This window comes from Athene noctua, chromosome 20 (genome assembly GCF_965140245.1).
Source record: "Athene noctua chromosome 20, bAthNoc1.hap1.1, whole genome shotgun sequence".
NCBI lineage: Eukaryota > Metazoa > Chordata > Aves > Strigiformes > Strigidae > Athene > Athene noctua.
In genome coordinates, this window is record NC_134056.1 from 7,023,531 (window position 1) to 7,047,154 (window position 23,624).

The window sequence follows — 23,624 nt, forward strand, 5'->3', positions numbered from 1 at the left end:
TCGCCAGTAAGTTTGCCCTGGTCTCCAGTCAGGCCCAGGCTGTGGTCTGTTCGTTATTTCCAAATTTGAGTCGAATCTGTCTTCATAGTGCTTAGAAACCAGAAAACAGTCACAAGGCTGCTGCTGAGAACAGATAATTGTTTCTGTGCTCTTGGTTCTGGACTTGGCACGGAAGCATCACTAATAAGTATCTTGTTTTGCCACAAAAGCTGTGGGGAGGGGTCTAGAGCAGGGGCACAGACAAAGCCTGTGTATGCAGAGATTCATTCCAGTGAGTCTCTGCTGATGTGCAGCTGTGCTTGGGAGGGATTTTACTGTGGCCATGTAGGAATGGACTCTCAGGGGTATGGTTACAGGTGTATCCTTCCCACCATAAATTACTCATGCCAAGTGTGGGAAGCTCCTGCATTTTGTAGTTTTAAGGGGAGGAAAAAAGTCATAAGGCGGCTAGAACTGGGCAACGCTAACTTTATTCTCAATACGCGTGTTGCTGTTTTGGCTGGTATTTTCTGCGTGGAAGAACTAGTTGAGCCTGGAGTGTTCTAGCCAAAACGTTCATCTGGCAGCGGCATGTGCAGCTGGAAATGGTTTTTGCAATGGGAAGTATGTACAGAAATTCCTTCAGTTTGTGTTAGGTGTAAGCTAGGGGGGATGAAGTATACTCCATTACCGAAGTTACTGAAGGTTATTTAAGGACTGAGAAATCCGTGTTTTCTTCCCCTCCTTGTAGGAGCAGAAGGATTAAAACTTGCAGCTGTAGCTGTGGGAGTGTTGTGGCTGACTCCAGAGCTCATGCTCCTGTAGGGATGGGTCTGCTTTTCAGTTAGCACAAGACAGTTGTCCATGGGAAGGGCCCTGACCCCACTCCTTGTCCACGGAGGATGAACACCCACAGAACCAACCAGCTGAGATAAGAGCAACTGCCCTTGGGGAGCCCCTGTGGCTGGCACGGTGACGTGCCACGTGGTGGCAGCTCCGCTCTGCTGCTGCTGCTCTGTGCAGAGCAGGGAAACACAGAACTAACAGATTCCAGGGTCTAAGTTAATGACTCCTGGGGTGCTTCAGGACAGGAGAGCACTCTTTAGGTTCTTCATCACAGCCCCTCTTACTGCTCCTCCCAGAGTTACTTCTTGTACCTTAATGGGTATTGTCTGGAGGACGATATGCTGGCCTTTGTCCAAATCCAGAAGAGGAACAGAACAAATCTACTGCTTTCTATAAATAAATCTCCAAACTTGCTAACTAAGTGTATAGCTGCAAAAATACTGAGTGCAATAATGGTGTTAACTTCAGATTTTTAATTTAAATTAAGAAAGTGTATTTCTGCTAGGTCAGACCCGGCTATAATGAGCTAACAGAGAACAAATAGTATGACAGAGCTTACGGAGTTTCACTGAAGGGCAGTACATGCTGTCTGCATGAAGCTGCTGCAGAGCAGGATAGCACACACCCCTGAACACCCTTGGCTGATCAGGAATACAAAAAGAAAAAAAGAAATTTTTAAAAGCAGCATGCTCTTTTTTCAATGAGTTAGTGTACTCATGGATGAGTACTGAGCCAAGAATCAGGCTCTTCCCCTTTAGGTCACTTTCAGTTTTATTTCTTATGTATCTTACACATCAAGTGGCTATTGCAAGCCACTTTCCTCATCACACACGCCTACTCTGGATATAACCATTTCCTTGCATTGCTTTGTGCAAGCTGTGTTTCCTCCTGCACGTCCCTCTTTTAGTCTGACTTTGAGCTCTTACGTGTCTGAAAGCAGGGCTAATGGAATGAAAATACTCCAAGACAACAGGGGACAATAAAATCCATATAGTAGATAAGCTATGCTGCCAGTTGCAAGGAACAAACAAATCTGTGCAATCAAGGGAATACAGCTCTCTAAGATGCTGTCTATTTCCTGCTGCTAAACAATTTGGGGATGGGTTTTTATATCCCTTAGCAACCTAATGTTCCCAAAGTCAACAGGAATTTTGGCACAGCTAACTCCTGTTAATGAGCTGTTTGCGATGCTTTAAAAAAAAATTATACAGCCTGTCACTGAAAAAAATGCTTCTCTGATTACAGCCATCTCAAGGAAAGGGTAGAAGTGAACCGCAATTAACCTCTTTCCTTCTGCTGTCCATCATGTTGTCAGCATGTAGCTGCGTTATTGTGCTACAGAGATTGCTTGTGCACGTTCCCTCCGTGGCACACACTCAGCTGTCTGCAGCCTGGGCCATCTCCACATCCATCTTATGAAGAGGACTTTTATCCTGATGGCCTAGCGTTTTCTCTATCTCTGTTTTCACTTTAAGCTGACAGTCCCAAATTGCATTCTGTATACTCTGCAGGTTCCACTGGGTTCTCAGGAGAGCATCATCCAGTGTGAAAACACCATCCCGTATTCTTCGCACTTGCGTGCACACGGCAGATGATTTCAGCTCCAGACCAATCTCATGAACTATTTTTCGGAGGTACTGCTGAGTCTCATGCAAGCACTGGATTTCTAGGAGGACAGAGAGATTCCTTCAGAAGAAGCAAACAAACTCAGACCTTGTCTGTAAATCCAGACACCGCTCACAGTTACCGGAAAGAACTGGCTTGGTAAAAGAGAGTATTTAAGATACAGCACGGTTGGATTATGATTTTCCAGAATACTGCAGGGTGTCTTAGCCCCTCCCAAAATGAATGTTTTACAGAACAAACTCATAGATACAGGAGAGTAATGTAGAAATTAAGGTATTTCAAAGTGGGTAAGAAAAGGTACCCTTTTAGTAAAATAGTTTGTGAGGAGACTGGCTGCAGGAAAGCAAACCACACCTTAAAAAAAACCCCATTAACACTGAACTGCATTACACTGAAACACTGGGATAAGGAAGAATTTTGCCCCGTATGTATTCACCATGCAAATTTTCTTGCTTCAGTCTAAGATCTGGAACTAGCAAGGAATAACCTGTGAGCTAAGTGTGCAGCTGGCTTGATTTATAAAGCAGCTTCGGTACTGTGAGGTTCCGGGTCTTGCCCTACCGAAAAATCTTTCAACCACACTAAACAGTTCATCTAACAAGCAGGTGCTTTTGTGACTCTGGAAACTATAAAACTAAATTTGTGGAGATTACCAGTTACGTGTTGATACAAAGTTCTAGCCACTCATTTTGCATTAAATCACAAAGAAACTGCAGTGTACTGACTGACTTGCTGTAATACGTACTCAGACTTCCCCAGTACATTTTGTACCAGTCCTACCTAGCTGGAATTCTGGAAGTGCGAACTGGAGGCATCGGATTGCTGTGATGATTGGAGGGCTTTTTCCCATGGGGCGGATCAACCCTTTGACAGCCAGCTCATATGCCTCTTGTGTTTTCATGTCAATGTTAGAATGCCTGGAAAAAGAAGAAAGGAAGCAGACACTAACTCTCTTCAATGGGATTCAAAATATCTTCGCCCCCAGTAAAGCAGAGCTGCAATTTTTCTTCTTAAAACTGCCTGTGTGTTGAGTCTTTGCATATATTTTAATGCTGTATGTGTACTGTCAGTAGTGTAGCACAGTTTGGGATGGAGGTACTCGGTCATGTCTACAAGATATTTTTGTAGGTCCTAGTGTAGCTAATAGGTCCTAAAATAGCTGGAGATTTCAGGATACAGGGATGCTTAACTGCAACCTCTCACCAGAGCACGGCGCACTCTGAGTAACTTCTCTCTGTTCCTGTCTAGCACTACAACCTTTAAAGACTTTGATTATGGCTAACAAAATCATCTCATTTGTTTTAAAGACCAGCAAATGGCAGTTGGATCAGGTCAGCTGCATTTCCCCACTGGATACGTACATCAGCAGGGCCTTATGATTTGTTCCTTGAATGACAGCGAGAATCCGTTCCAGCTTCTCCCTTGTGATATGATCTGCAAACATTAAGGCAGAAACAAAGTCTCAATTATCCACCCAGAAACTGGAAAGAGACAGCAGTCTGAAATGTGCCATCAGGGTATTACCGTCCCTTTGGCAGGCAGTCACATCAAAATGGGCTGATGAGAACCACTGAGGTGGCTTTAGCAGAGTCACTTCTCCTGGCTGTACTGTGGTAACGCACTGAGCAGCACAGCACCGCGATACAAAGGGAAGAATTATTTTCCTTAATTGATTTCAAGATGCTGGCTCCAGTTTCTCTTACTGGCTGTTTGAAGAGTTTCATTCAGTTAAAGTTTCTAACCACTGTCTCTTAAATATGATTTACAGAGAGATCTGCGACCCACCCAACCCTATAGCAACCACTGTGATCGGGACTCATACTGGCTTTGTCTATACTGTGGTTGTATTTAGAACAGATGAACTATGACGTCAGGATTGCGCATGGGCTGCGTGTAAAAGTAACAACTAGAAAGCACTTAAGATGGACCTTTTATCGCTGTGCAGTTTACCCGGTTAAATACTTTACAGTTAGCATGTTGTTTGGTGTTCTGGTTTGGGGTTTTGTTTTTAGCAATACATCAGTCCAGTTTCTTACCAAATGTTGTCTTTTCTACTAGCTTCCCTGTGTCCGAGAAGTCATCAGTGGCTTTACCAAACAGCCCCCCAACAGTGTAAACCTTGAAGAAGAGCAAAGAGTGCAATTTATCAAAGAAATACTCCAAGCAATAGAGTAGCAACATTGTGCCATGCGGCTGCCAGGCAGTGCAGGCTATGACAAAGTTGCACAAAGACAGCAGCGTCCTCAGCTCATACAGCCATGTGAAATTCCGGACCCTGGAAAGCTCTCAAAAGTATTGGTGGGTTTGAGACTCAACAGCAGAACCACCGTCACCCGGCCAGTCTGGGTCACCGGGGCAGGAAACAAGGGTGAGGTTGAGCTCGGATACTGTGAGGCCGGTCAGAGCCAAGCCCTACCTTGGTCAGGTGGCAGTTGTACAGATCAGTGAGTAGCCTGTTCCCATGGCCTATGCCAAGCACTGAAACACAGAAGAGGGGGAACCCGTTACTCAACCGCACAGAAAGTTACTGATGTGCATTTACACAGCGTTGCACACTCACGTTGCCTTTCTTCCCCCTGGACGGGCCATACCTCCTTAGAGGTCATGTCTGTGCAATTAGACCCCCAAATTACTGCCTGTCATCAAAACTATGATAAGGCTGTAACTAGGGCTCTTGGATTTCTCTAGAACTTTCCACCTGGGGACTTCGGGGCAAAACCTTGTCAATGCTGTCCACAGGGCAGCCGATTCAAGTGGCGGGGTGGAGATGGGGGGTTACGTGAGCAATCGCTGGTGGTGTCACTGGCAGGAGCCTGGTGCCTCACAGTGCCGGGGTGCAGGGTCGCTCCCGTCTCCCCAGCCTTGCCAGTGTCTTGCAGGATCGGTCCTTCTGCGTTTTAACATTTATGCTCCCAGCTGGGTTGTGAGACCCGGGGGCTACTGCTGGGTCACGGCGGAGCGTTCACCGCTTCTTCCCCACGCGGAAACCCATCGCCTCGCAGCCGGTGGGACGCGGCACCGTTCCGGGACGAGACCCACCGAAGACTCCCGAGGCCTTCACGTCCAGCCGGTGACCTGCTCCGATCTTCAGCTCCCTGATCCGCGGGCCTCGGACTGCAACGGAGACGGTGTCGGGGCCGGTAGCAGCCTCCGCCACCCCGGGGCTCCCACCGCGCCGCCCGCCTCCCCCCGGCCGAGGCCCCGCGGCGGCTCTTACCGAGGGGATGGTCGGCCAGCACCGGCACCCTGGTGGCCACCAGCCCCACCGCCCCCCCCGGGGCCGGTAGGAACCGGACGTGCTGCCGCGGGGCGCGCCCCGGCGCCGCGTTCAGCTCTGCAAGAGAAGCGGGGGGGCGGTCAGGGGCGGCCGGCAGCCCCGAGGGGGGGAAGGGGGGGTGTCCCCACCGCCGGTCCCCACCGCGCAGCAGCCGCAACTCCACCGCCTCACGGACGCGGTTCCACGCCACCCCCGCCGGCTTGTAGACGGCGAAGAGCCCGCCCGGGCCCGCCGCCATGTCGCGCTGCCGGTCCCGCTCCGCCCCGCCCCGCCGGGCGCTTCCGGGGCAGGCGGCGGCGCCGGCGGGGGGAGATGCTGCTGCTGCGGCGGGCGCTGGTCCCGCTGCTGCGGGCGGGCCCCGGTTCCCCAGGCAAGTGCCTGTCCCCGTCCCCGCCCTCCGCCGGCAGCCCCGGGACCGTCGGGGCGGTGGCCGCCCCGTTCCGGTGCCCTCGGGCGCTGGGGTCTCTCCGGGCCGGTCCCTCACCCCCTGCTCCCCGCAGGCAGAGCCTGGCTGAGCCGCGCCGAGCCGCCGGCCCGGGGTGGCCGCAGCGGGGAGGAGGAGGAGGAGGAAGGGTGCTACCAGCTGTACCCCGGGCACATCCCCACCAGCCCGCTGCAGAAAGCGCTGCTGGCTGCCGGCTCGGCCTTTATGGCTCTCTATGACCCCTACAGACACGGTAAGCTGAGCTGGGGGGGCTCCTTCCACCCAGCGGCCTTATTAACGTCCAGCAAATCCCGCCCCGTGTCTCCCGGGAATTTCTCATGGAACTTTTTTTCTCCTCCCATCGAGTGAGACATCTAGTAATGGGGCAAGTGCAGGGCTGAGCCATGGCCCGGGGCAGGAGGCTGTAGAAAAGTGGGTGAGGAACCCCAAACACACCCCAGTGATCTCCTCCTGACCCCCTGTGATGCCACCCAGCCCCATCTCATTCCTCCTCGGTCCCCCAGGCCTCACGCCTGCTCCTACATCCTTCCCTGCGGGTGTCACCGGGGCAGAGAAGCCCAAAGCTGAAGATCATGGTTTGTGGGGCTCCTTGCTTTGCCACAGGCTGCTGCCTGCTCCTGGCCAAGGGGTTCGTTGCCCCATTTCCTCACCTGCCAACTGAGGACGGCTGGATGTTGCAAAAACCACTCTTGGGTCACTCTCTGGTCTCTCTTTCAGACATGGTAGCAGTCCTTGGGGAGACCACAGGCTGCCTGGCCCTGCCCAGCCTGCGAGACAAGATGAAACACCACCCTGAAGGTTACCGCATCCTCCAGTGCGTCCCTCCGCATCCCCCCTCTCTCGCTGCGTGGTTGGTGGTGGGGAGAGAGACATGAGTCCAAGCATGTTTCTTGGGCCCTGTGAAGGGAGAGCCCTGCGCTCCCTGGCTTGAAAATGGCACAGGCCTTTCGTTAGCTCTAACCCTCCAGGCTGTTTATTTTACTCTGTTTTTAATGATCACGAGAGCTCTGTGGCAAGTCTAAGGGCAAGAGCAGAGCAGGCGCTGGGCCCAGCCCTATTTCAAATGTTGCTGGCTGTCTGTTCTGCTTCACTGCTGGAACTGGCAGGTGCCAACGCAAGGAGTCGCAGCGGCAGGCACAGGGGAGAAATCCATGGACGTGGTGGGTTTTCATCACCGCTCAGCAATGGGTGAAAACCCACCACGTCCATGGATTTCTCCCCTGTGCCTGCTGCTGCGACTCCTTGCGTTGGAGGCTTTGTCTCCACTGGTCTGCCTCCTCCTTAGGCACCTCCGTATTTTCTTTTCCAGCGCCTGCAGCATCTCCCTAAGCTGTGAAATAAGGCCACTTCTCTTGTCTTCCTTGTTAAGTCTTGATCACTTTTGCTTCCATGTCTGCAGGGACTTGTCGAGTGTGTCGGGAGGGACTTTATGAATCTCTTATTAACCAAGATCTTACTGCCTATTTGCTTGCTTTCTCCCTGCTCCTTCTTATGTGTCACGCCTGCCGCTTGTGTATTGTTTGGGTTGTACCACGTAGGGGCTGGGGAGAAGCTGCCTTTTGCCACACGTTTGTGCAGAGCAGCCTGATCCTGGCTCCAGACGCCGACCTGGCAAAGGACACACAGCACCAGGATGGGGCTGAGACCCAGAGGAACTGCCCAAGGACAGGGGACAGCACAGGCACTGTGGCCTGGGGAGAGGTGTCCCCACCGGCTCCTTGCCCTGTGGTATTGCGTGGATTTGCAGTGGTGATTTGTGCACACAAGTCTTTTTTTTTTTTTTTCCATATAATTCTCTAGCTGCTGAGGTCCCTTTGACACCAAATACAGAAGGAAGAGCCTGCAGCCAGGGTGAAGCTGGTGCTAGTCCTGCTTATCTCTGACACCTCCACTCCAGGGGCTGAGCAGCTGCTGGATCCAGGGCTTTTATCATGGGAAGAATTTATCCTGTGTATGGAAATAAAAAGGCTTTTGTTTAGTTCCAGGGCTGTGGGGCACCTGTTTGTCAACAACCTGGAGAGAAGACCTTTCCATGCATGGTTGCCACGTGGCTGGCAGTGAAAGCCTGAGCAGGAGAAAAATTAAACCTGTGTTTAGAACGAATTCCCTCCCCTTTTTAGGGTTCCTTTGAAGCTCTGGCTGCTTTGCAGAGATGCTAAAGAGCTCTGCTCTCCCGGGACCGGCTGTTGCTGGAGACTGCCTGGCTGACAGCCCACATGGCAGCAGCATTTTGGTGTGGAGGACACCGGTGTTTTTGCAACTGGAGTTGCTACAGGGGTGCAAGATAAGAGCAATTTTGTTGCTAAGGCTTCAGATAGATCCTTTAAGCAATTTGTGTCCCAGCTTCAGCAACAGAAATAAGGATGATGCTATCCTTGCAGTGGGCAGTCAAGATCCATGCAAGGAAAATGCCCAGGAGGGGCAGAGGCAGGGGATGAGGGCTTCCAGGGGCTCCTTTTCTCCAGGACTCCCTGCTGTGGGTTTCACTGGGAGACTCACTGACCTGTGTTTTGCTTTCAGGGAACGGCCTCGCATTCGTCTCTCCACCCTGGACATGTCCAAGCTGCGGGGGCTGCCGGACGGCTCGCTGGGCCGAGAGTACGTCCGGTTCTTGGAGGACAACGTGAGTGTGGGGTTTCATAGGGTGCAAATGCCTGGACTTGATCCCTGTGTTGGGAGCATGGATGTGGTTTAGAGGGAGATTAGAGCCATGGAGGAACCTGTGGGGAACCCTCCAGGAATGAGAGGGAGTTGAGGAGACAGGATGAGATGCTGAGTGTTGGACAGTGCTGGATTTGTCACCAGTGCTGCACAGTCCTTAGTTTTCATCTATGTAAATGATGCTGACCCCTGTTATTGGAGGCCGGGAGATGCACTGAGGAAAGGTACCATGTATTGCTGTGTATTAAACAATGAGGCCAGAAACCGGAGGTTTGGAAGGGGCTGAACTGGACCTCTCTGGATTTGCAGAAGGTTTCTCCAGACACCCGGATGCCACCCAAGTTTGTTGATGATGAAGAGCTGGCGTATGTGATCCAGCGGTACCGGGAAGTCCACGACCTGATGCACACCCTCCTGGGCATGCCAACCAACATGCTAGGTGAGCAGCAGTGGGCTCAGAGGGCTGAGCTGCCAAACCCCACTGACGATGCTCAGCTCCATCTCCCAGGGACGGAGCAGGCTGCACCGGTCAGACTCCTTGATCCTCAGCCCGGGTTGGTGTGCAGGGCGGTTTGCATCATCTCTGTCCTGCATCACTGGCTCTGTGGTGACCGAGAGGGCATGGGATGTCACCTTTCCCCTGCTGGGAGATGCTCTGCCCAAGCCTTGGGTGCAGGCAGCTGCTGGGCAGGCGAGTGGGTGTTTGCTGCCTGGCAGGGAGGGTGGCAGTGAGGGAGGAATGTTTCGCAAGCTCTGAGTGAAGGCAGAAGTGAAGGGTTCCCGGTTTCTCCTTATCTGTGTGTCTCCATGTCCTTTGCCCTCATTTTGTGTCTGACTCAATAGCAAGCCGCAAGTCGAGCCTTGCTGGTGAGCCTGCGGGAACCAGCATGTCAGGTCTCCTACGCAGGCTTTGGCTGAGCCCTGGCAGCATCTGTAAAAAGTCTGTCCTGTGCTGAGAGTCAGGGAGAGCCACGCAGGGAGTCAATTCAGCAATTGCGTGTCTAAAGATCTGCAGGGAGCTGTCCTGCCTGGGAGGTGTTTCCCAAGCTCATGGGGCATCAGTGTGAGGTGCTGCTCCCTGTGGGCCATCCCTTTCGTGTGGGTGGTGTATGATGAGGCTCATCCTGGCACAGGATGAGGCCACAGCCAGCCCTGGGAAGCATTCCTGAGTCCTGCCACAGGGACAGAGGGGATGGGTGTGTGGGCATCCCAGGGAAGGGGCAGCTTGTGCACCTGCCTTGAGGGACCGCACGGCCCTGGCTGGCCCTCCCTCGACCCGGGTGCCCTGCCTGCTGACAGCTCCCTGCTCCCTCCCAGGTGAGGTCGTGGTGAAGTGGTTCGAAGCTGTCCAGACGGGGCTGCCCATGTGTGTCCTGGGAGCAGCGTTCGGCCCCGTCCGTCTCAGTGCACGGTAGGCACCAGCACTGCCCGATGAGGAGGGAGTCTCTGCCCCGGGGATGTGCCAGCCTAGGTGATACTTTCTGGTGTCCTCTGGGGATGAAGAGGGTGCACAGCTCGTTTGCAGGGGGGAGTCAGTCAGGGATCCCTCGTGCGAACCTGCTGCTCTGTCCCCACAGCCCAGGGAAGCAGTGACAGCAGGAGGCATGGCTTTGCCTGGTTGCTGAAGCAGAACCTGATGCTTCATCTACTTCTAGCACCAAATCTCCTGTGCCAGGCAGGAGGAGCAATGCCCAGGCCTGGCTGCCCGTGGCTGGGCACATGTTGAGAGCCAGCAGGACCGTCACCACACTGGTGGCTGTTCCCTGCCCCACCACATCTGTTTTGGTGGACCAGCACTGTTTGGGGTGTGGAGAACCTGAGGTCTAGTCTTGGGTTTGCTGCCAACTGTAACCTTCCTGGCACACTGTTCTTTTCTGTGCCTCAGTTTTCCCTGTGAGTTAAGCAGGAGGGATGGTAGAAGGGTGGAGGGGTACACGGGACACATGGGTTTGGCATCTGCCTGCAATGGGGACTTTAGAGAAGGAAATCAAAAACAAAACGTGGAAATCAAAACTGTCACCTCCTGTATCATTTGTTCCAGAAAGCTGCAGGTCCTGGCCACTGAGCTGGTTCCCTGGGCGATTCGGAGCGGGCGCAATGCCAGCTGTATCCTGAATGTCTACTACGAGCAGCGCTGGGAGCAGCCAGTGGAGTCCCTGCGGGAGGAGATCGGCATCTTCCCTCCCCCGGCCGTTCGAGTGTGAGAGCTCAAGTCTGGGGAGGGGACAGGGAATCCCCGTTGGCAGACAGCAGCTGTCCCCGGCCACGCTCCATCTCCTGCCCAGGAGCACAATGTGGCTCTGCTACCAGCCACCACAGACCCAAGGGCTGAGTTTTCTCCTGGCAAGAGCTGGCACCCTCCTGTTGGTAGAGGACAAGTGGCACCTCCCTGTGCCATGACAAAACTTGACCCTTTTTGCTGTTTGTGATTCAGTGGAGGGATGGCAAGACCCGCCATGCCTTTGCCAGCTGGGTCTGGCTGCTCGGGTACCCCCCAGCAACAGCGCTTCAGTAGTGATTCTCTGAAATGCTGGGATGGGAAGGGAGCAGAGCTGGTTTACAACACACTGCAGCAAACTGCTTCCTCAGCCTTCTGCAGCTCTGGGCTGTGGAGGTAAATCCCTTCTCCCACCCTCCCTGGAAAGGTTGAGGCTTGAAGTCTTGGGGCCACCCTGGACTGAAGCTAAACTACTGATTCATAGAGCAGCCCAGGGGCAGGTTTGGTATGTGCAACAGTGAAATCCCTTCTTGTACTGGTGCCTAACTGGTCTCCTGATGGGTCATGTGGAATGTGCCTCATGCCTTGGAGACCAGGCGGTGTGCAATTGCATGCCCGTGGGAGCAGGCAGGGAAATACCTTTCGATATTATCCCTGCTGGATTGGCTGTTTGAGAGCTGATCCCAGTCTGCTGTGTCTCCTCGTAGTCCTTCCCCATCAAAAATGCTGAAATCCACGTGATTGCGCTTGTTTTTCAAGAGGAACTATTCCCTCCTTGGGCAACAAAATTACGTGATCGGGAATAAGGGGCTGAATCCTGAGAGTGCAGAAACGGCGGCTGCTTGCTCTGCGTCTGGGAGCTGATTGCTGTCTGGGTTAATTAAACAGGGCTCCAGACTGCCAGCAGCTGGAGAGCAGAGCTGTCGGATGCGAGGGCAGAGCCACAAGGCCCGGAGCTCTCTGTATGTGTGGGTTTGCTGTTGAAATTCCTTCTTGCTTAATAAAATCCACGGTAGAGCTTGTGGTTTGTTAGCCCTCTGCTTCCACCCCATCTGCCCTTCTGAGGGGGAGATCTGATGTGAAACCTCACCCCTTTTCAGCTCCAGCGGGGTCTGCTGTTCATGGTGGCAGGTGATAGCAGGGCACAGGGGTGCCCGCACATCCCGGGGGACCGGGGTGCAAAACGGGCTGTGGAGCTGCAACTTTCCAGCTGGGATTTGGGGGTGCTGGGCTGCTGAGTGGCTCCTTGTGGTGGTTGTTGCAGAAAGGCCCAGACAGGGGAAGATCGTGGTGTGGAGCAGGAAGGGCGGCAAGGCTGGGGGCTTCCTAAAGTGATCCCGGTTCCCAGGGGAGGGCAGGGGTGCTCTGACTGGGGTATTTTGGTGGTCCTGGGAGGGGTTATGCAGCCGGGGGACGGGGCATTGCCCTGCTGTGAGATTCACTGGCCCCATCCCAGTCTCCTGAGGGATGTTGGAGGCAGAAGCAGAGGCTGATGGTGTGTCACTCCATCCCCAGAGGCTGACAGGGACAAAACTCTTGGGTTTTGAGCTATGTTTAAGAGCAGACACCAGGACAGAGACTGGCTTCCTTCTTGTGGTGCCTGACTCCCTGTTTTCAACTTCTCCCTCTACCCCCTCCCCCCCATCAGCCACACTTTGGTTTTTTCTCCAAAACCAGGCTCATGCCTCCCCTTGGCCTCTGGAGTTATTTATTTCAAGAAGATAATAAAAGATATCATATAAATACATCCCTCAGCTGCTGGTGAAATGCACAGGGTGGGGGTTGTCCTACTGCACTGGTCAAGATGAAAGAAGCGTTTGGCCCTAAAATGACCTGGAAATGTGCTTTTCTGCATCAGAAATGTGTCGGAGCTTTGGGGTGGTTAAACCAACGGGCAGAAAAGATTCGTCGCTTCCAGAAGCTGTGAGCAGCGATCAAGGAAACACGGGAAACGATGGTCACGAGAGCGGGTTTCGCTGCACTTTGGGTTATTTTCTGTGGTGCTGGTGCTGCCGGCGGCGGTTGTGCCGCCTTTGTGCCGCCGCGTGTTGCTTGGTGGGCTGGTGCCAGCGCTACAGAAATGGCACATCATGTAATTTTAAACTGCATCTGCTCAGCCGGGTCACTTAACGGCCACCGCCGCTCCCCTTCGCCACGGCCGCCGCTCGCCGAGTCTGCAAGAAGGCAGGCGGCAGCGGCAGAGGGGGGAAGCGGGGGTGATTTGGGCAGGTCAGGCACAAGCCATGTGAAAATATTTTTTTTGGAGGGGGCAGATCCGTGCCGTGTGAAAATGTTTTTTTTGGTGCAGCCCGTGTCTGTGCTGCGGGGGCTGTTTTGGGGGTGCGATGACGGCGACTTCCAGGGGAGGGGACGCTGCCGCTGCACCTCGCACAGGCCGAGGTACGTTTGACACACGGAGCCCCCCGGCAGCGGCCGCGGGTCCGTTCCCGGTACCTGCGCCGCAGCGTGGCTCCGCTCCGAAAACGGGTCTCCCCGCGGGGCGGCAGCGGCCGGCGGTGGCGGCTCCCCGCGGCCCGGTGCGGTTCGCGGAAGCCCGCGGAGGGCGGCAAAATGCGACTCTGGTGGGACTCGAACCCACAACCTTTGAATGACTCCCGTCACACGCGCTAGAAGTCCAATGCGCTATCCATTGCGCCACAGAGCCCTCGCTCTGCCCCGCCGCCCTCACCGCCTCTTCCCGCCGCGCGCCGGCCCCGCCCCGCCCCGCCCCGCCCCGCCCCGCCCCCCCGCCGCCGGGCCGCGCTGCCGGGGCCGGGCCGGGACTACGACTCCCGGCGGGCCGCGCCGCTCGTCCCGCCCCGCCCCGCGCTGCTGCAGCGGCGGGCGGGACCCGCTCCTGCTCCCGGCCCCGCTCCCGGCGCAGGTGGCCGGGCCGCAGCGGACGCCCCGGAGCCCGGTAAGAGCGCGGCACCGTTCTCCTCCCCCCCTCCTCGGCCGCCAGCTCCCCCGCGCCGTCACCTCCCGGCGCCGCTGTGCTCCGCCGCGGCCGCCACGCTGCCTCCCCGCGGGCGGCCGGGCGGGGCCGCCACGGCCCGCGGTTTCCTCGTGAGGCGCCGCGGCCCTGAGGGTGGTACCGGGGTCCCTCAGCGCCCCCCCCCCCCCCGATCTCCTCACGAGGTACCGGGGCTCCTCAGCCTCCCGGCCGGCTCCTGAGGCACCGCGGGTGACACCGGGGCCCCTCAAACCCCCGGTCTCTTTCATGAGGCGCTGGGGCCCTGCGGGCCGTACCGGCACCCTTCAGCCTCCCCGGTCTCCTCAAGAGGCGCCGCGGCTCAGCGGGCTGCGGGGCTCCCCCCGGGGATACCGGCTCTTCCCGGGCAGTTCCGGGGCCTGGCCAGGGTTGAGGGCGAGAGTCAGGGGCGCAGCCCCGGTGTGAGGCCCCCCTGGGCCTCCTGGTTCTTCTGCCCCCTCAGATGGGGCCGGGCTGGGCTGCTTGCCCTCCCTGCTGGGGATGAGTCCGTCGGCCCCGGGGAAGGACGGGGGGGACTCCATCACCCTGCCCAGGGCTAAGTGGGGGGACAGGTGCCTCCCCAGTTGCTCATGCTGGAGAAATGACTCAGGGGATCTCCCAGCCCCTGGAGCTTGACCGTTAGCGCTGGGGTTTCTTGGAGCCCAGTCACCTGCTCCGCAGGCCGGTCCCTCTGCCCAGCTCTCCGTGGGTCTCTGTGCCCCCGGGTGATGGATCCCTGCGGTTTGCCTTTGTGCCCGCTGGCCCTGGAACTACAGGCAGGTCTTAATTTTCTCTGTGCTGATGCAGCTAGACAAGACCTGAATCCTTAACGGCAGGGCTGGACGTCCCTGGCAGTAATGCACCGGTTATCTCTCGGTAATCTCTTACTGGTTATCTCTCAGTAATGGACCGGTTATCTCCTGGCAGGAGGCACCGGGCATGCCGGTGTGAGGCAGAGATGTGAGCAGAGGATAACAGGGGCCTGTCTGGGCCTGTCTTGCCTTCAAGTGGGAGATTAAGCACCTTGCTGCCCACACAGAGTGTGGCTCCCCACCGCCAGCTCTCCACGTCTGTCTGTTTGATGTAACAAAGGGCCCCGGTCTTGGCCGAGGCGTAGTCGTTTGATACCGATCTAAGAGTTGCCCTGTTTAACTGCAGAGAGAGGCTCCTGGGCAAAAATGCAGTGGGTCTTGCCCTGCTGAAAGGCTGAGGGACTGTGTTGTGGGACCTCAGGCCTGGGAGGTGTTTGGTGGGGAGAGCTCAGAGGCTGCTGGCACAAGGGGGGATCTCAGCAGGGGCTGTGGACAGGAGGATGTCCCCGGGCCCCCACCCAGCAGTGGCATCTTGCGCTCTGGTGCATCCCTGCCTGCTGCCAGTGGCACGGCTCAGAGTTGAGGCAGCCTGTGTGACATGCCAGGGCACGGTGACCACGTGGCACTGCCTTGGCTTTCACCCTGCCAGCATCTCCTACCAAATCCACAGAGGCTCCCCGCACCTGGGGGAACTGCATGGAGCAGAGGGAGAGCCACAAGTGTGGCTTCTGGCCCCACCGAATGTGGCAGGGCCTACTCAGGGCTGCCAGCTTTCGAGTAGTGAATCCACCTTCAAGAGGGAAAGGGAAATGACATGAGTGTTTCCTTCCCCGTCGGCCTGTGTCCATGCCAGGAAGGACCAGTTTTATTTAGGAGCCCTTGAGCTGTGAGGCTCACGTCACTGTCACTTTCCTCTGCCCGATGCTGTTGCCCAAAGAGCCTTTGCTAGATCATGGTCTCCCGTGAGTCTCAACAGTCACATCTGAGGTGTGTTTGGCATGGGGACAGAGGTGCTGGTTTTGGGGGACAGGTACCAGAGACTGAGTTGCTGTCCACAGGGCATGGGGTGGGGATCTGGGCACTCCTGGCAGCAGCGACAGCTCTTGTTCTGCCCTCTCCAGCCTGGGCAGGGCATGCCTGCCTTGTTCTGACCTCATCCCTGACCTGCTCTGGCAGTGTCTCCAGCAGAGCCAGGCCAGGAAACTGCCCACCGACAGGAGGGTTTGCAAACATGAGCCGAGCTCAAAGGACCGAGTTTCCTGTCCCTGTTCCTGTCTGAGCTGTGTCGGGGAGCATGTAAAGCTGCGCTCTCCCACCAGCCATGCTGGCTGTCCCAGAGACAGGTGTGCAGGAGAGCTGGGTTATGGGGAGACAGGGATCCCGGGGGTAAGGTGAAATTTAGAGCTGGGCTTTGCCAGGCTGGGAGTGAGGGGCTGAGCCAGTCCTGCCCGGCATCACCCTGGTGCCTGACAAACATCTGTACGAGGTCTCTTGCCATGACCCTGCTCCCACGTTTGTGAAGTGACTTTATCCTGCGTCTCACGCTGCTGGGGCGCGTTCGTGCCCCTGGCTGGTGGGCAGGATGTGGCTCTCGGGTGGGAATGGCCGGGCTCTCGGCTGGCACTAAGCGATGCCGTGCTGGAGGCTTAATTGGAGGCTATCTCCGAGGTCTGGTAAAGTTACATCTGTGGGAGCTCTGGGCTGTTGGGTTACATCCTTGCTGCCAGGAGGAGTGATGACTCAGGGACCTCATGCAGGAAACTGGGGGCTGCTAACGCATCCCCCGCCCATGGGTTCGTTTATCGCTAGGCCCAGTGTGCACGGGTTGATGGCCGTGGTTTCTCTCTCTCCCCAGGCCACGATGCTGCGTCTGGCTGCTTTTGCAGCGCTGCTGCTCTTCTTCAGAGTCAGTCTGGAGCTGTCCTGGGCCCAGGCCATCCCTGCTCTCTTCATCTTCTACCTGGGATCCGGCGGATGGGACTTCTTCCTCATATTCATCAAGACAATACGAAGGGACGTCACGTAGGTGTCCTGGCTGGGATGGCCCAACCACCCACCCTCCCCCTGGCCCGCTGCTCTGCCCCGGTGCATGTGTGAGCCCCCAGCAACTTGCACAGCCCTGGGTTTCTGCTGGCACCTGGCCCAGCTGGAAGATCTCCCTCTGCCGCGCCCGAGCGGCTCCAAACTCTCGGGCAAAGTTTTCACAGGAAAGATAGATTTCAGCTGAGCTCTGAAGTCTAGTGACTGTCCTTGTACTTCACCCTGTCCCTGAAGCTGCTGGCATGGCACCAGGTGCCTGTGCAGGGTCGGTTCTGAGTTGGTACCAGGCTGTGCCAGCTCCTGGCAAGGATTTGTGGGGAGGGAGTGGTGACACCTCTTGGAGAGCAGCTGAGGCTCAAAGATGCCCCTTTGACCCGGGACATCCCTGTCTGCAGCCTTCCAAAACACATCTCTCCCTGGCCTCCGTCAGTTCCTGACTATAAGCATCTTTGCAGATGAGCTCTGCCTATGTCCACACTGCTCAGGGGAGCACCCAGAGCTGCTGCTGACCTAGAGTAGGGCCTGGAGTAGTGCTGGGCTAGGAAGGAAGCTACTAGGAAGTTCCTCATGCTGTGCTGGCTTTGCTGGAGGAAGTGGTTATGCTGGGGTCACTGAGCAGCTGCCCTCTTGCTCATCTTCCTTTGGCAGCACGGGGCTGGTCCTGTTGCGGGTGAAGTGGCAGGTATGGAGGCACGTGAGGGAGAAGAACACAATTGCCAAGATCTTTCAGAAGACCGCGAGCAGGTATCCAGAGAAGACGGCACTGATCTTCCAAGGCACGGGCGAGAGCTGGACCTTCCGGCAGCTGGATGAGTACTCCAATCAGGTGGCCAATTTCTTCTATGGCCAAGGCTTCCGCTCTGGTGACGTGGTGGCTCTTTTCATGGAGTCCCGCAATCAGTATGTGGGGCTGTGGCTCGGCTTGGCTAAGATTGGGGTGGAAACTGCCCTCGTGAATTCCCACCTGCGCATGGAGGCCTTGCTGCATTGCATCACCATCTCCAACTCCAAGGCTGTGGTTTTTGGGGTGGAGATGATGGAAGGTGAGGGGCAGGCAGATGTGTCAGGGGTGCTCTGAACTCGGGAGGGGGGCATCTCAGTGTATTTAGTCCTCCTTTCCACCCACCACAGAGCAGGGATGTGGAAGAGTGGACAGTTGGAACTGTATCTGTTGGGGTTTTTTTTTTGTTGGTCCCTTTGGCCACTGGCCAGGATCTGGAGCTGGGCAGGATCTGGTGTTCAGTGCTGTCTGGCTCCCAACAGACCAGCCTGGGTGTGAGGATTCTTTCTTGTGCCTCTCGGCTCCATCCCCTGCATAGAGGCCTGGGCTGGGCTGGGCCTGCCCCACCACAGGGGATGAGCCTCCCCTTGCTCTCTGTGGCTGTTAGCCACATCCCTGCTGCACCTCAGCTCCATGTGTTTCAGCCCACACCTCTGAGGTTGATGGTGTCAACAGACCTCTTGGCACCAAAGAGGTTTTGGCTGGGGAGAGGCGGAGAACAGGATCTTCTAGTCCCTGGAGAGGCCCAAGCTGTGGCCTCAGCATCTATTAATCATGGAAACAACATCCACCTGTGATGGTTGTCACCCTTTGGGGACTCTGCTGAGCACAGCGAGGGTACTGCTACCTGGGGCAGTGTTGCCCTGAGACTGTCTGGGAGGGCAGGGGGTTTCTGTGCCATAACCACCCTGCAGTCTTTCACCATCTCTCCTTTTTAATTTCTCAGCAATGCAGGAAGTGCAGCCCTCCCTGGAGAAATCTATTCATCTCTTCTGGTCCGGGGAAGGAAGCCCTGAATCCACGCTTCCTGGTGCAAAACACCTGGACCCTCTCCTGCAGATGGCCCAGCGGCACCAGCCAACCCCCCCCGATAAGGGCTTTCTTGGTACGTGGTCAGCTCTTGGGGGCCAAACTTGCGGTGGCGTTTCTGTGGATCAGCCAGTTACAACACTGGCAAGAACATCTGCTCAGGATGCTGATGGCAGACGTCCGCAGCAGGGCCTAGGGTGTTTGGGATGGGTCTTACTCTGGTGTCTGAAGCCCGGCACTGTGTGGAGCAGTACCCTCTTTGTGCTCTCCACCTGTCCTGATCTGCCTGGGGTGAACCCAGCATGTTCCTGACACTGTCACCTAGAGTTTTGGCTCAACTGGCACTAGCAGAGTGTATAAATATGACTTGTTCCCCTGTCCCAGTGACCTTGTCTTCTCATTGCTCTCCAGATAAACTCTTCTACATCTACACCTCCGGCACGACGGGGCTGCCCAAGGCTGCCATTGTGGTGAACTGCCGGTAAGGCCGTGGGCAGGGCCTCGGCGGAGGACAGGGCTGAGCTCTGCCCTGTCTTAGCACAGCGCCCCTGGCTCTGGTGCTGACATGCCTCTTCACCTCCCACCCCAGGTACTTCCGCATGGCCAGCTTAGTTTTCTATGGTTTTCACATGAGGCCTGACGATGTGATGTACGACTGCCTCCCGCTCTACCACGCTGCAGGTAACGTGTGCCCTATGGAGCCCTGCGTGTTGGAACTGTGTCTTCCCCTCAGCCAAGTCCGGGGCTCAGGCTGGAGGCTGGTGTAGCAGCAATCTCATTGTTGAGGAGGAGCTGACTGCTGCTGGCAGGGTCTGACGGAGGCTTTCTGCTTTTTCCCCGGCAGCCAAGAATCGATCTGGCTGACCTTTGGAGTGGGGAGTGTGTGTGTGGGGTGTTATCCCAGCTCCTAGCCTGGCTTTGGAATAGCTGCTCCTTATTGCTGCTCCCCGTGGAGTGTCAGGGGAAGGGGAAGTGGTGCCCGCCTGGCTGGCCGGGACCTGCTGGGATGTCTGGGTGCAAAGTGCTGCCCCAGATCTCACTGCCACACATCTCCTCCCCAGTGCCTGTGGTCTTGGGGGCTTTGGTTTGGTGAACCCCCATCTGCTGTGAGCTAGCGTGTGCTGTCCCCCTTGCCCTGCCAGGCCTCTCCCCGAGCGGGCTGGGCTGGGGGTGTCTGGGGACTGAGGGCTCCCCTGGCTGCCTCTCTGCAGGGAACATCGTGGGGGTCGGGCAGTGCCTGCTGCAGGGCATGACGATTGTCATCCGCAAGAAGTTCTCGGCCTCGCACTTCTGGGACGACTGTGTGAAATACAACTGCACGGTGAGGCCGTGAGGCAAGGGGCCAGCTGGGAATGGGGAATGGAGCCTGGGGATCTGTGCCGTGCTGGGGAGACCCCAGCTGCTGGAAGAGGGGGAGGCCTGGATCGGTTCTGCCTGTCCATCCCAAACCAGATTCCAAGGTGGTGGAGCTGCGTCTTTCTCACCTGGGGTGTAATTCTACATGTCCAGACCTTTCCCGTGCTCCAGCATCAGCCAGGAGGTCTTGGATAGGTGTCACAGACTGGAGGAGGGGGTTAATCAGGGAGGGATGGGCACGGTATGAGCTAGCAGGACTCCTGGGTTTTACTGAGGCCTCTTTAGGGGACTTTGGGTATGTTGTGACATTCTTACCTGTCCTTGAAGAAACCCCAAAGCCCCAGGGCCTGGCAGAGGGGTCGTAGTGAGTTTTCCCTCCATGTCCCTCCCAGATTGTGCAGTACATTGGGGAGATCTGCCGCTACCTGCTGAACCAGCCGTACCAGGAGGTGGAGCGGCAGCACCGGGTGCGCATGGCGCTGGGCAACGGGCTGCGTGCCTCCATCTGGCGGGAGTTCATGGCCCGCTTCGGCATCGCCCAGGTGGCCGAGTTCTACGGGGCCACTGAGTGCAACTGCAGCCTGGGAAACTTTGATAACAATGTAAGACCCCACCGCTCTCCACATGTCTCAGGGGGTGCCTGCTGGCCTGGGCAGGGTTGGAAACCCAGATGGGCTGTTTGTTCATAGTTTCTTGCTCCAGGAGGCTTGGTGTGAGTTGCCATCCACCTGTAGGGGTTTGGGCTGTTGTGGGGTGCCAGCTCTGTGGTATCCTGGATGTGTGTGGGCAGTGGGCTCGGGGCGGCAGAGATGTTCCTGCTGCCCACAGTTCTGAGCTCTTTCTCTTCTAGGTTGGGTCGTGCGGCTTCAACAGCAGGATCCTACCAGGTGTGTACCCCATTGGCTTGGTGAGGGTGGATGAGGACACCATGGAGCTGATCCGGGGGCCGGATGGTGTCTGTATCTGCTGCAAACCAGGTGAGGGCAACCACAGTGATACGTCTCCTCAGCCCTGTGTCTGTGTGTATCTGTCCAAATACTTCAAGATAATTTCTGAAGTTTGAGTCTCTGCTCAGTTAAACTCCCATTAGACACCCTTTTTGCTTGGGTGTGGGTGGTTGCTTCCCCACTTTATCCCCTCTCTTCCTTGCAGGGGAGCCAGGGCAGCTGGTGGGCCGCATTGTCAAGAGCAACCCCTTGCAGCACTTTGACGGTTACCTGAATCAGTCAGCCACCAACAAGAAAATAGCCAGGGACGTGTTTACAAAAGGGGACACTGCCTATCTCACAGGTGAGGCAAGCAGGGCCCTTCCATCCGCTGAGAGCAGAGGAGAAGGGTACCTGGGTGGGTGTGGGGGCTGTCCCAGGCTAGTGGCACTGCCCTGAGGTGCTCCAGGGTTCCTCCTAGCACCTCTGACACCCCATTTTTCGCCTGTTCCTCACTTTCTTGTAGGGGATGTCCTGGTGATGGACAAATACGGCTACATGTACTTCCGGGACCGCACTGGGGACACGTTCCGCTGGAAGGGGGAGAACGTCTCCACCACAGAGGTGGAGGGGACACTGAGCCGCATCCTCAACCTGACGGACGTGGTCGTTTATGGGGTGGAGATCCCAGGTAGCTGAGAGGGAAGAGGACAATCAGGGGAGGCAGGCGGACTTCTGGCACTTATATGTGAGCATGTCCTGCACGTCCAGATCAACGTGTCCTTTTGCAAGAGGCTGGACCGAGGCTCCCTGTGGGCGAGCTGGGAAGAGGCCACTGAGGATGTGCCTAGTGGGAACCAGAGGGTTCCCTCCCTCTCTCAAGCTTTGGTCTGATTCTGGCTGATTTGGAAGGACCTTGTGTCCTTTCTGGACAGGCTGCAAGTGCCTCCTCAGGGAGGAGGTGACCGTGACCGCAGGGTGTTACTGGCAGCCGTAGCCACAGGGTGGTGACACAGCTGGACACGCCAGCCCTTTGGTGCAAAGCAGGGTCTGTGCCAGAGGCCTTGCTGTTGCGGGGCAGTGGGAGATGGTGCTATATGAACAGCGTGTCTGAGTGCTCTCCCTTCTTCTCTACCTCTTAGGGATTGAAGGGAAGGCAGGAATGGCAGCCATCGCTGACCCAAGTAACTCCTGTGACCTAGAAGGCTTTGCCAGCGAGCTGAAAAAAGCCCTGCCACTGTATGCACGTCCCGTCTTCCTGCGGTTCCTGCATGAAGTCTCCAAGACAAGTGAGCCACGGCAGACGCACTCACACCGATCACAGAGCTGGGGGGGCCTGGGGTGGGAAACCTGGTTATGGAGACCAATCTGTGGTAGGGTCAGGATGGAACCACTCTGCCCCATCGAGCCCCCAGCCAGTTCCTCTGCTGGTTTGGAGGTGTGGGGGTGCAAGGCTGGGTCTGGGGCACCACAGGTGCGGTGGGGATGGGAGTGTGTGTGGCCAGTGACCCCTCAATCCTCCTTCTCTCCATGCTCCAGGCACTTACAAGTTCCAGAAGATGGAGCTGCGGAAGCAGGGCTTCGACCCCGCGCTGGTGAAGGACAGATTGTACTTCCTGGATTCCAGGCAAGGCCGCTACCTGCCACTGGACCAGGCAGCGTTCGGCAGGATCCAGTCGGGACAGCAGAAGCTGTAACTGATGGGGCTCAAGGCACCCCCTGAATCCTGCTGGGGAGAGGGGGGCAAGGCAGGCACTGGGGAAGAAAAGGTTCGAGGAGCAATATAAAGGCACACTAGAGATTTTATTTGACGAGTTTTACAGATAATGGTTTGAGGGGAACACAGTGGGGATCAAGGGGAGGGGGATGGTTACATACCAAAGCATAGACTCATTATGGCTTTATTTTCTACTTGGTACAGCAGTGGTGGTCCTGTGCCACAGGAGGGGCAGGGCCCTGGCCAGTTGAGGAGGGGTGGGGGTGCCCCTGGCATTCCACTTTGCTTTTCTGTCTTTCCCTCCCTTTCCTTGCCTGCAGCAACCCTTCCTGGTGAAGGCTGTGAAGGGACCAGTGCTGGGCTCTTTTCCCCACTCCTCCACCAAGAAGCCAGCTCCTCCTTGGCACAGGGTCCCCGCTGGCAGAGGGAAGCTGGGTGCCAGGCATAACCCCTGCATGGCCCCGCTGGTGTGTTTCTGCTGTGAATCAGGGGAGCAGGGTAGTGCTGGGCTCAGGAGAAGGACAGGGATGTGTTTCTGCCATGCCTTGCTCTCTCCTGGGAATGACATTTCTATTTTTCACAATCACACGCACATTATATTATATATATATATATATATTATACATGCTGACTTTTTTTTTTTCAATCTTAATTTATTGTCTACACTTTTGAATGTGTCCTGGGCTTGTGCATTAGGTGGAGGGATAGCCCAGACTTGTCCTCTCTTGGGAGAGCCCTTTTCTCTCGTAGGGAGACGGGACACTCATCTGGGACTGATTCTCCTCTTCCAGCGTGGGTGCAGCTGTGTACATCCTTGGGGCTTTGCTCCACGGTGAAGGACATGAGCAAACCCCGCTATCTTGTGGACACTTCTCTGGGTCTCTTGCGTCCACCTTTTGTGGATGCAGCCTTGTTTCGTGCACCTTCTGCCTTGCAGAAA

At 56.2% G+C, this 23,624-nt stretch overlaps 3 protein-coding genes and 1 non-coding gene across 5 annotated transcripts; 2 read left to right on the forward strand and 2 right to left on the reverse strand.

Moving 5' to 3' along the window:
• Window positions 1-233: 233 nt before the first annotated feature.
• Window positions 234-5,979, reverse strand: TRUB2 (TruB pseudouridine synthase family member 2). Of its 2 annotated transcripts, XM_074923390.1 has the most exons (8): window positions 5,870-5,979; window positions 5,669-5,785; window positions 5,491-5,565; window positions 4,868-4,929; window positions 4,488-4,569; window positions 3,813-3,885; window positions 3,232-3,368; window positions 234-2,491 (listed from the first exon to the last, which is right to left on the reverse strand). In XM_074923390.1, the coding sequence occupies exons 1-8, from the start codon at window positions 5,964-5,966 to the stop codon at window positions 2,202-2,204; spliced, it is 933 nt and encodes a 310-aa protein (XP_074779491.1). In that variant the 5' UTR covers window positions 5,967-5,979; the 3' UTR covers window positions 234-2,201. The 2 variants fall into 2 exon arrangements, with proteins under 2 accessions (XP_074779491.1, XP_074779492.1); XM_074923391.1 differs by lacking the exon at window positions 5,491-5,565.
• Window positions 5,980-6,016: 37 nt separating this feature from the next.
• COQ4 (coenzyme Q4) lies at window positions 6,017-12,058 on the forward strand. The gene is made up of 7 exons (XM_074923393.1): window positions 6,017-6,102; window positions 6,233-6,405; window positions 6,891-6,987; window positions 8,694-8,796; window positions 9,144-9,273; window positions 10,152-10,245; window positions 10,876-12,058. The coding sequence occupies exons 1-7, from the start codon at window positions 6,041-6,043 to the stop codon at window positions 11,036-11,038; spliced, it is 822 nt and encodes a 273-aa protein (XP_074779494.1). The 5' UTR covers window positions 6,017-6,040; the 3' UTR covers window positions 11,039-12,058.
• Window positions 12,059-13,626: 1,568 nt separating this feature from the next.
• On the reverse strand, window positions 13,627-13,717 carry TRNAR-UCU (transfer RNA arginine (anticodon UCU)). Its single transcript is given in 2 exon segments — window positions 13,627-13,662; window positions 13,681-13,717. It is a non-coding gene; the product is annotated as a tRNA-Arg (tRNA).
• A 162-nt stretch (window positions 13,718-13,879) lies between these two features.
• On the forward strand, window positions 13,880-23,330 carry SLC27A4 (solute carrier family 27 member 4). The gene is made up of 13 exons (XM_074923833.1): window positions 13,880-13,969; window positions 16,691-16,857; window positions 17,524-17,918; window positions 18,603-18,761; window positions 19,097-19,166; window positions 19,275-19,366; window positions 19,897-20,006; window positions 20,434-20,643; window positions 20,892-21,018; window positions 21,194-21,331; window positions 21,494-21,658; window positions 22,110-22,256; window positions 22,507-23,330. The coding sequence occupies exons 2-13, from the start codon at window positions 16,697-16,699 to the stop codon at window positions 22,662-22,664; spliced, it is 1,932 nt and encodes a 643-aa protein (XP_074779934.1). The 5' UTR covers window positions 13,880-13,969; window positions 16,691-16,696; the 3' UTR covers window positions 22,665-23,330.
• Window positions 23,331-23,624: the final 294 nt, after the last annotated feature.

What these genes read in the sequence shown, in the direction of transcription:
- TRUB2 (XM_074923390.1), bottom strand. Translation starts at nt 5,966, where the DNA reads ATGGCGGCGGGCCCGGGCGGGCTCTTCGCCGTCTACAAGCCGGCGGGG. An exon ending in GGAGTTGCGGCTGCTGCGCG is followed by an intron (nt 5,786 to 5,869) that starts GTGGGGACCGGC and finishes CTTCTCTTGCAG; the next exon opens with AGCTGAACGCGGCGCCGGGG. An exon ending in AGTAGAAAAGACAACATTTG is followed by an intron (nt 3,886 to 4,487) that starts GTAAGAAACTGG and finishes TAATGTTTGCAG; the next exon opens with ATCATATCACAAGGGAGAAG.
- COQ4 (XM_074923393.1), top strand. Translation starts at nt 6,041, where the DNA reads ATGCTGCTGCTGCGGCGGGCGCTGGTCCCGCTGCTGCGGGCGGGCCCC. An exon ending in CATGCCAACCAACATGCTAG is followed by an intron (nt 9,274 to 10,151) that starts GTGAGCAGCAGT and finishes GCTCCCTCCCAG; the next exon opens with GTGAGGTCGTGGTGAAGTGG. An exon ending in CCCGTCCGTCTCAGTGCACG is followed by an intron (nt 10,246 to 10,875) that starts GTAGGCACCAGC and finishes CATTTGTTCCAG; the next exon opens with AAAGCTGCAGGTCCTGGCCA.
- SLC27A4 (XM_074923833.1), top strand. Translation starts at nt 16,697, where the DNA reads ATGCTGCGTCTGGCTGCTTTTGCAGCGCTGCTGCTCTTCTTCAGAGTC. An exon ending in GCCATTGTGGTGAACTGCCG is followed by an intron (nt 19,167 to 19,274) that starts GTAAGGCCGTGG and finishes CTCCCACCCCAG; the next exon opens with GTACTTCCGCATGGCCAGCT. An exon ending in CTGTATCTGCTGCAAACCAG is followed by an intron (nt 21,019 to 21,193) that starts GTGAGGGCAACC and finishes TCTTCCTTGCAG; the next exon opens with GGGAGCCAGGGCAGCTGGTG.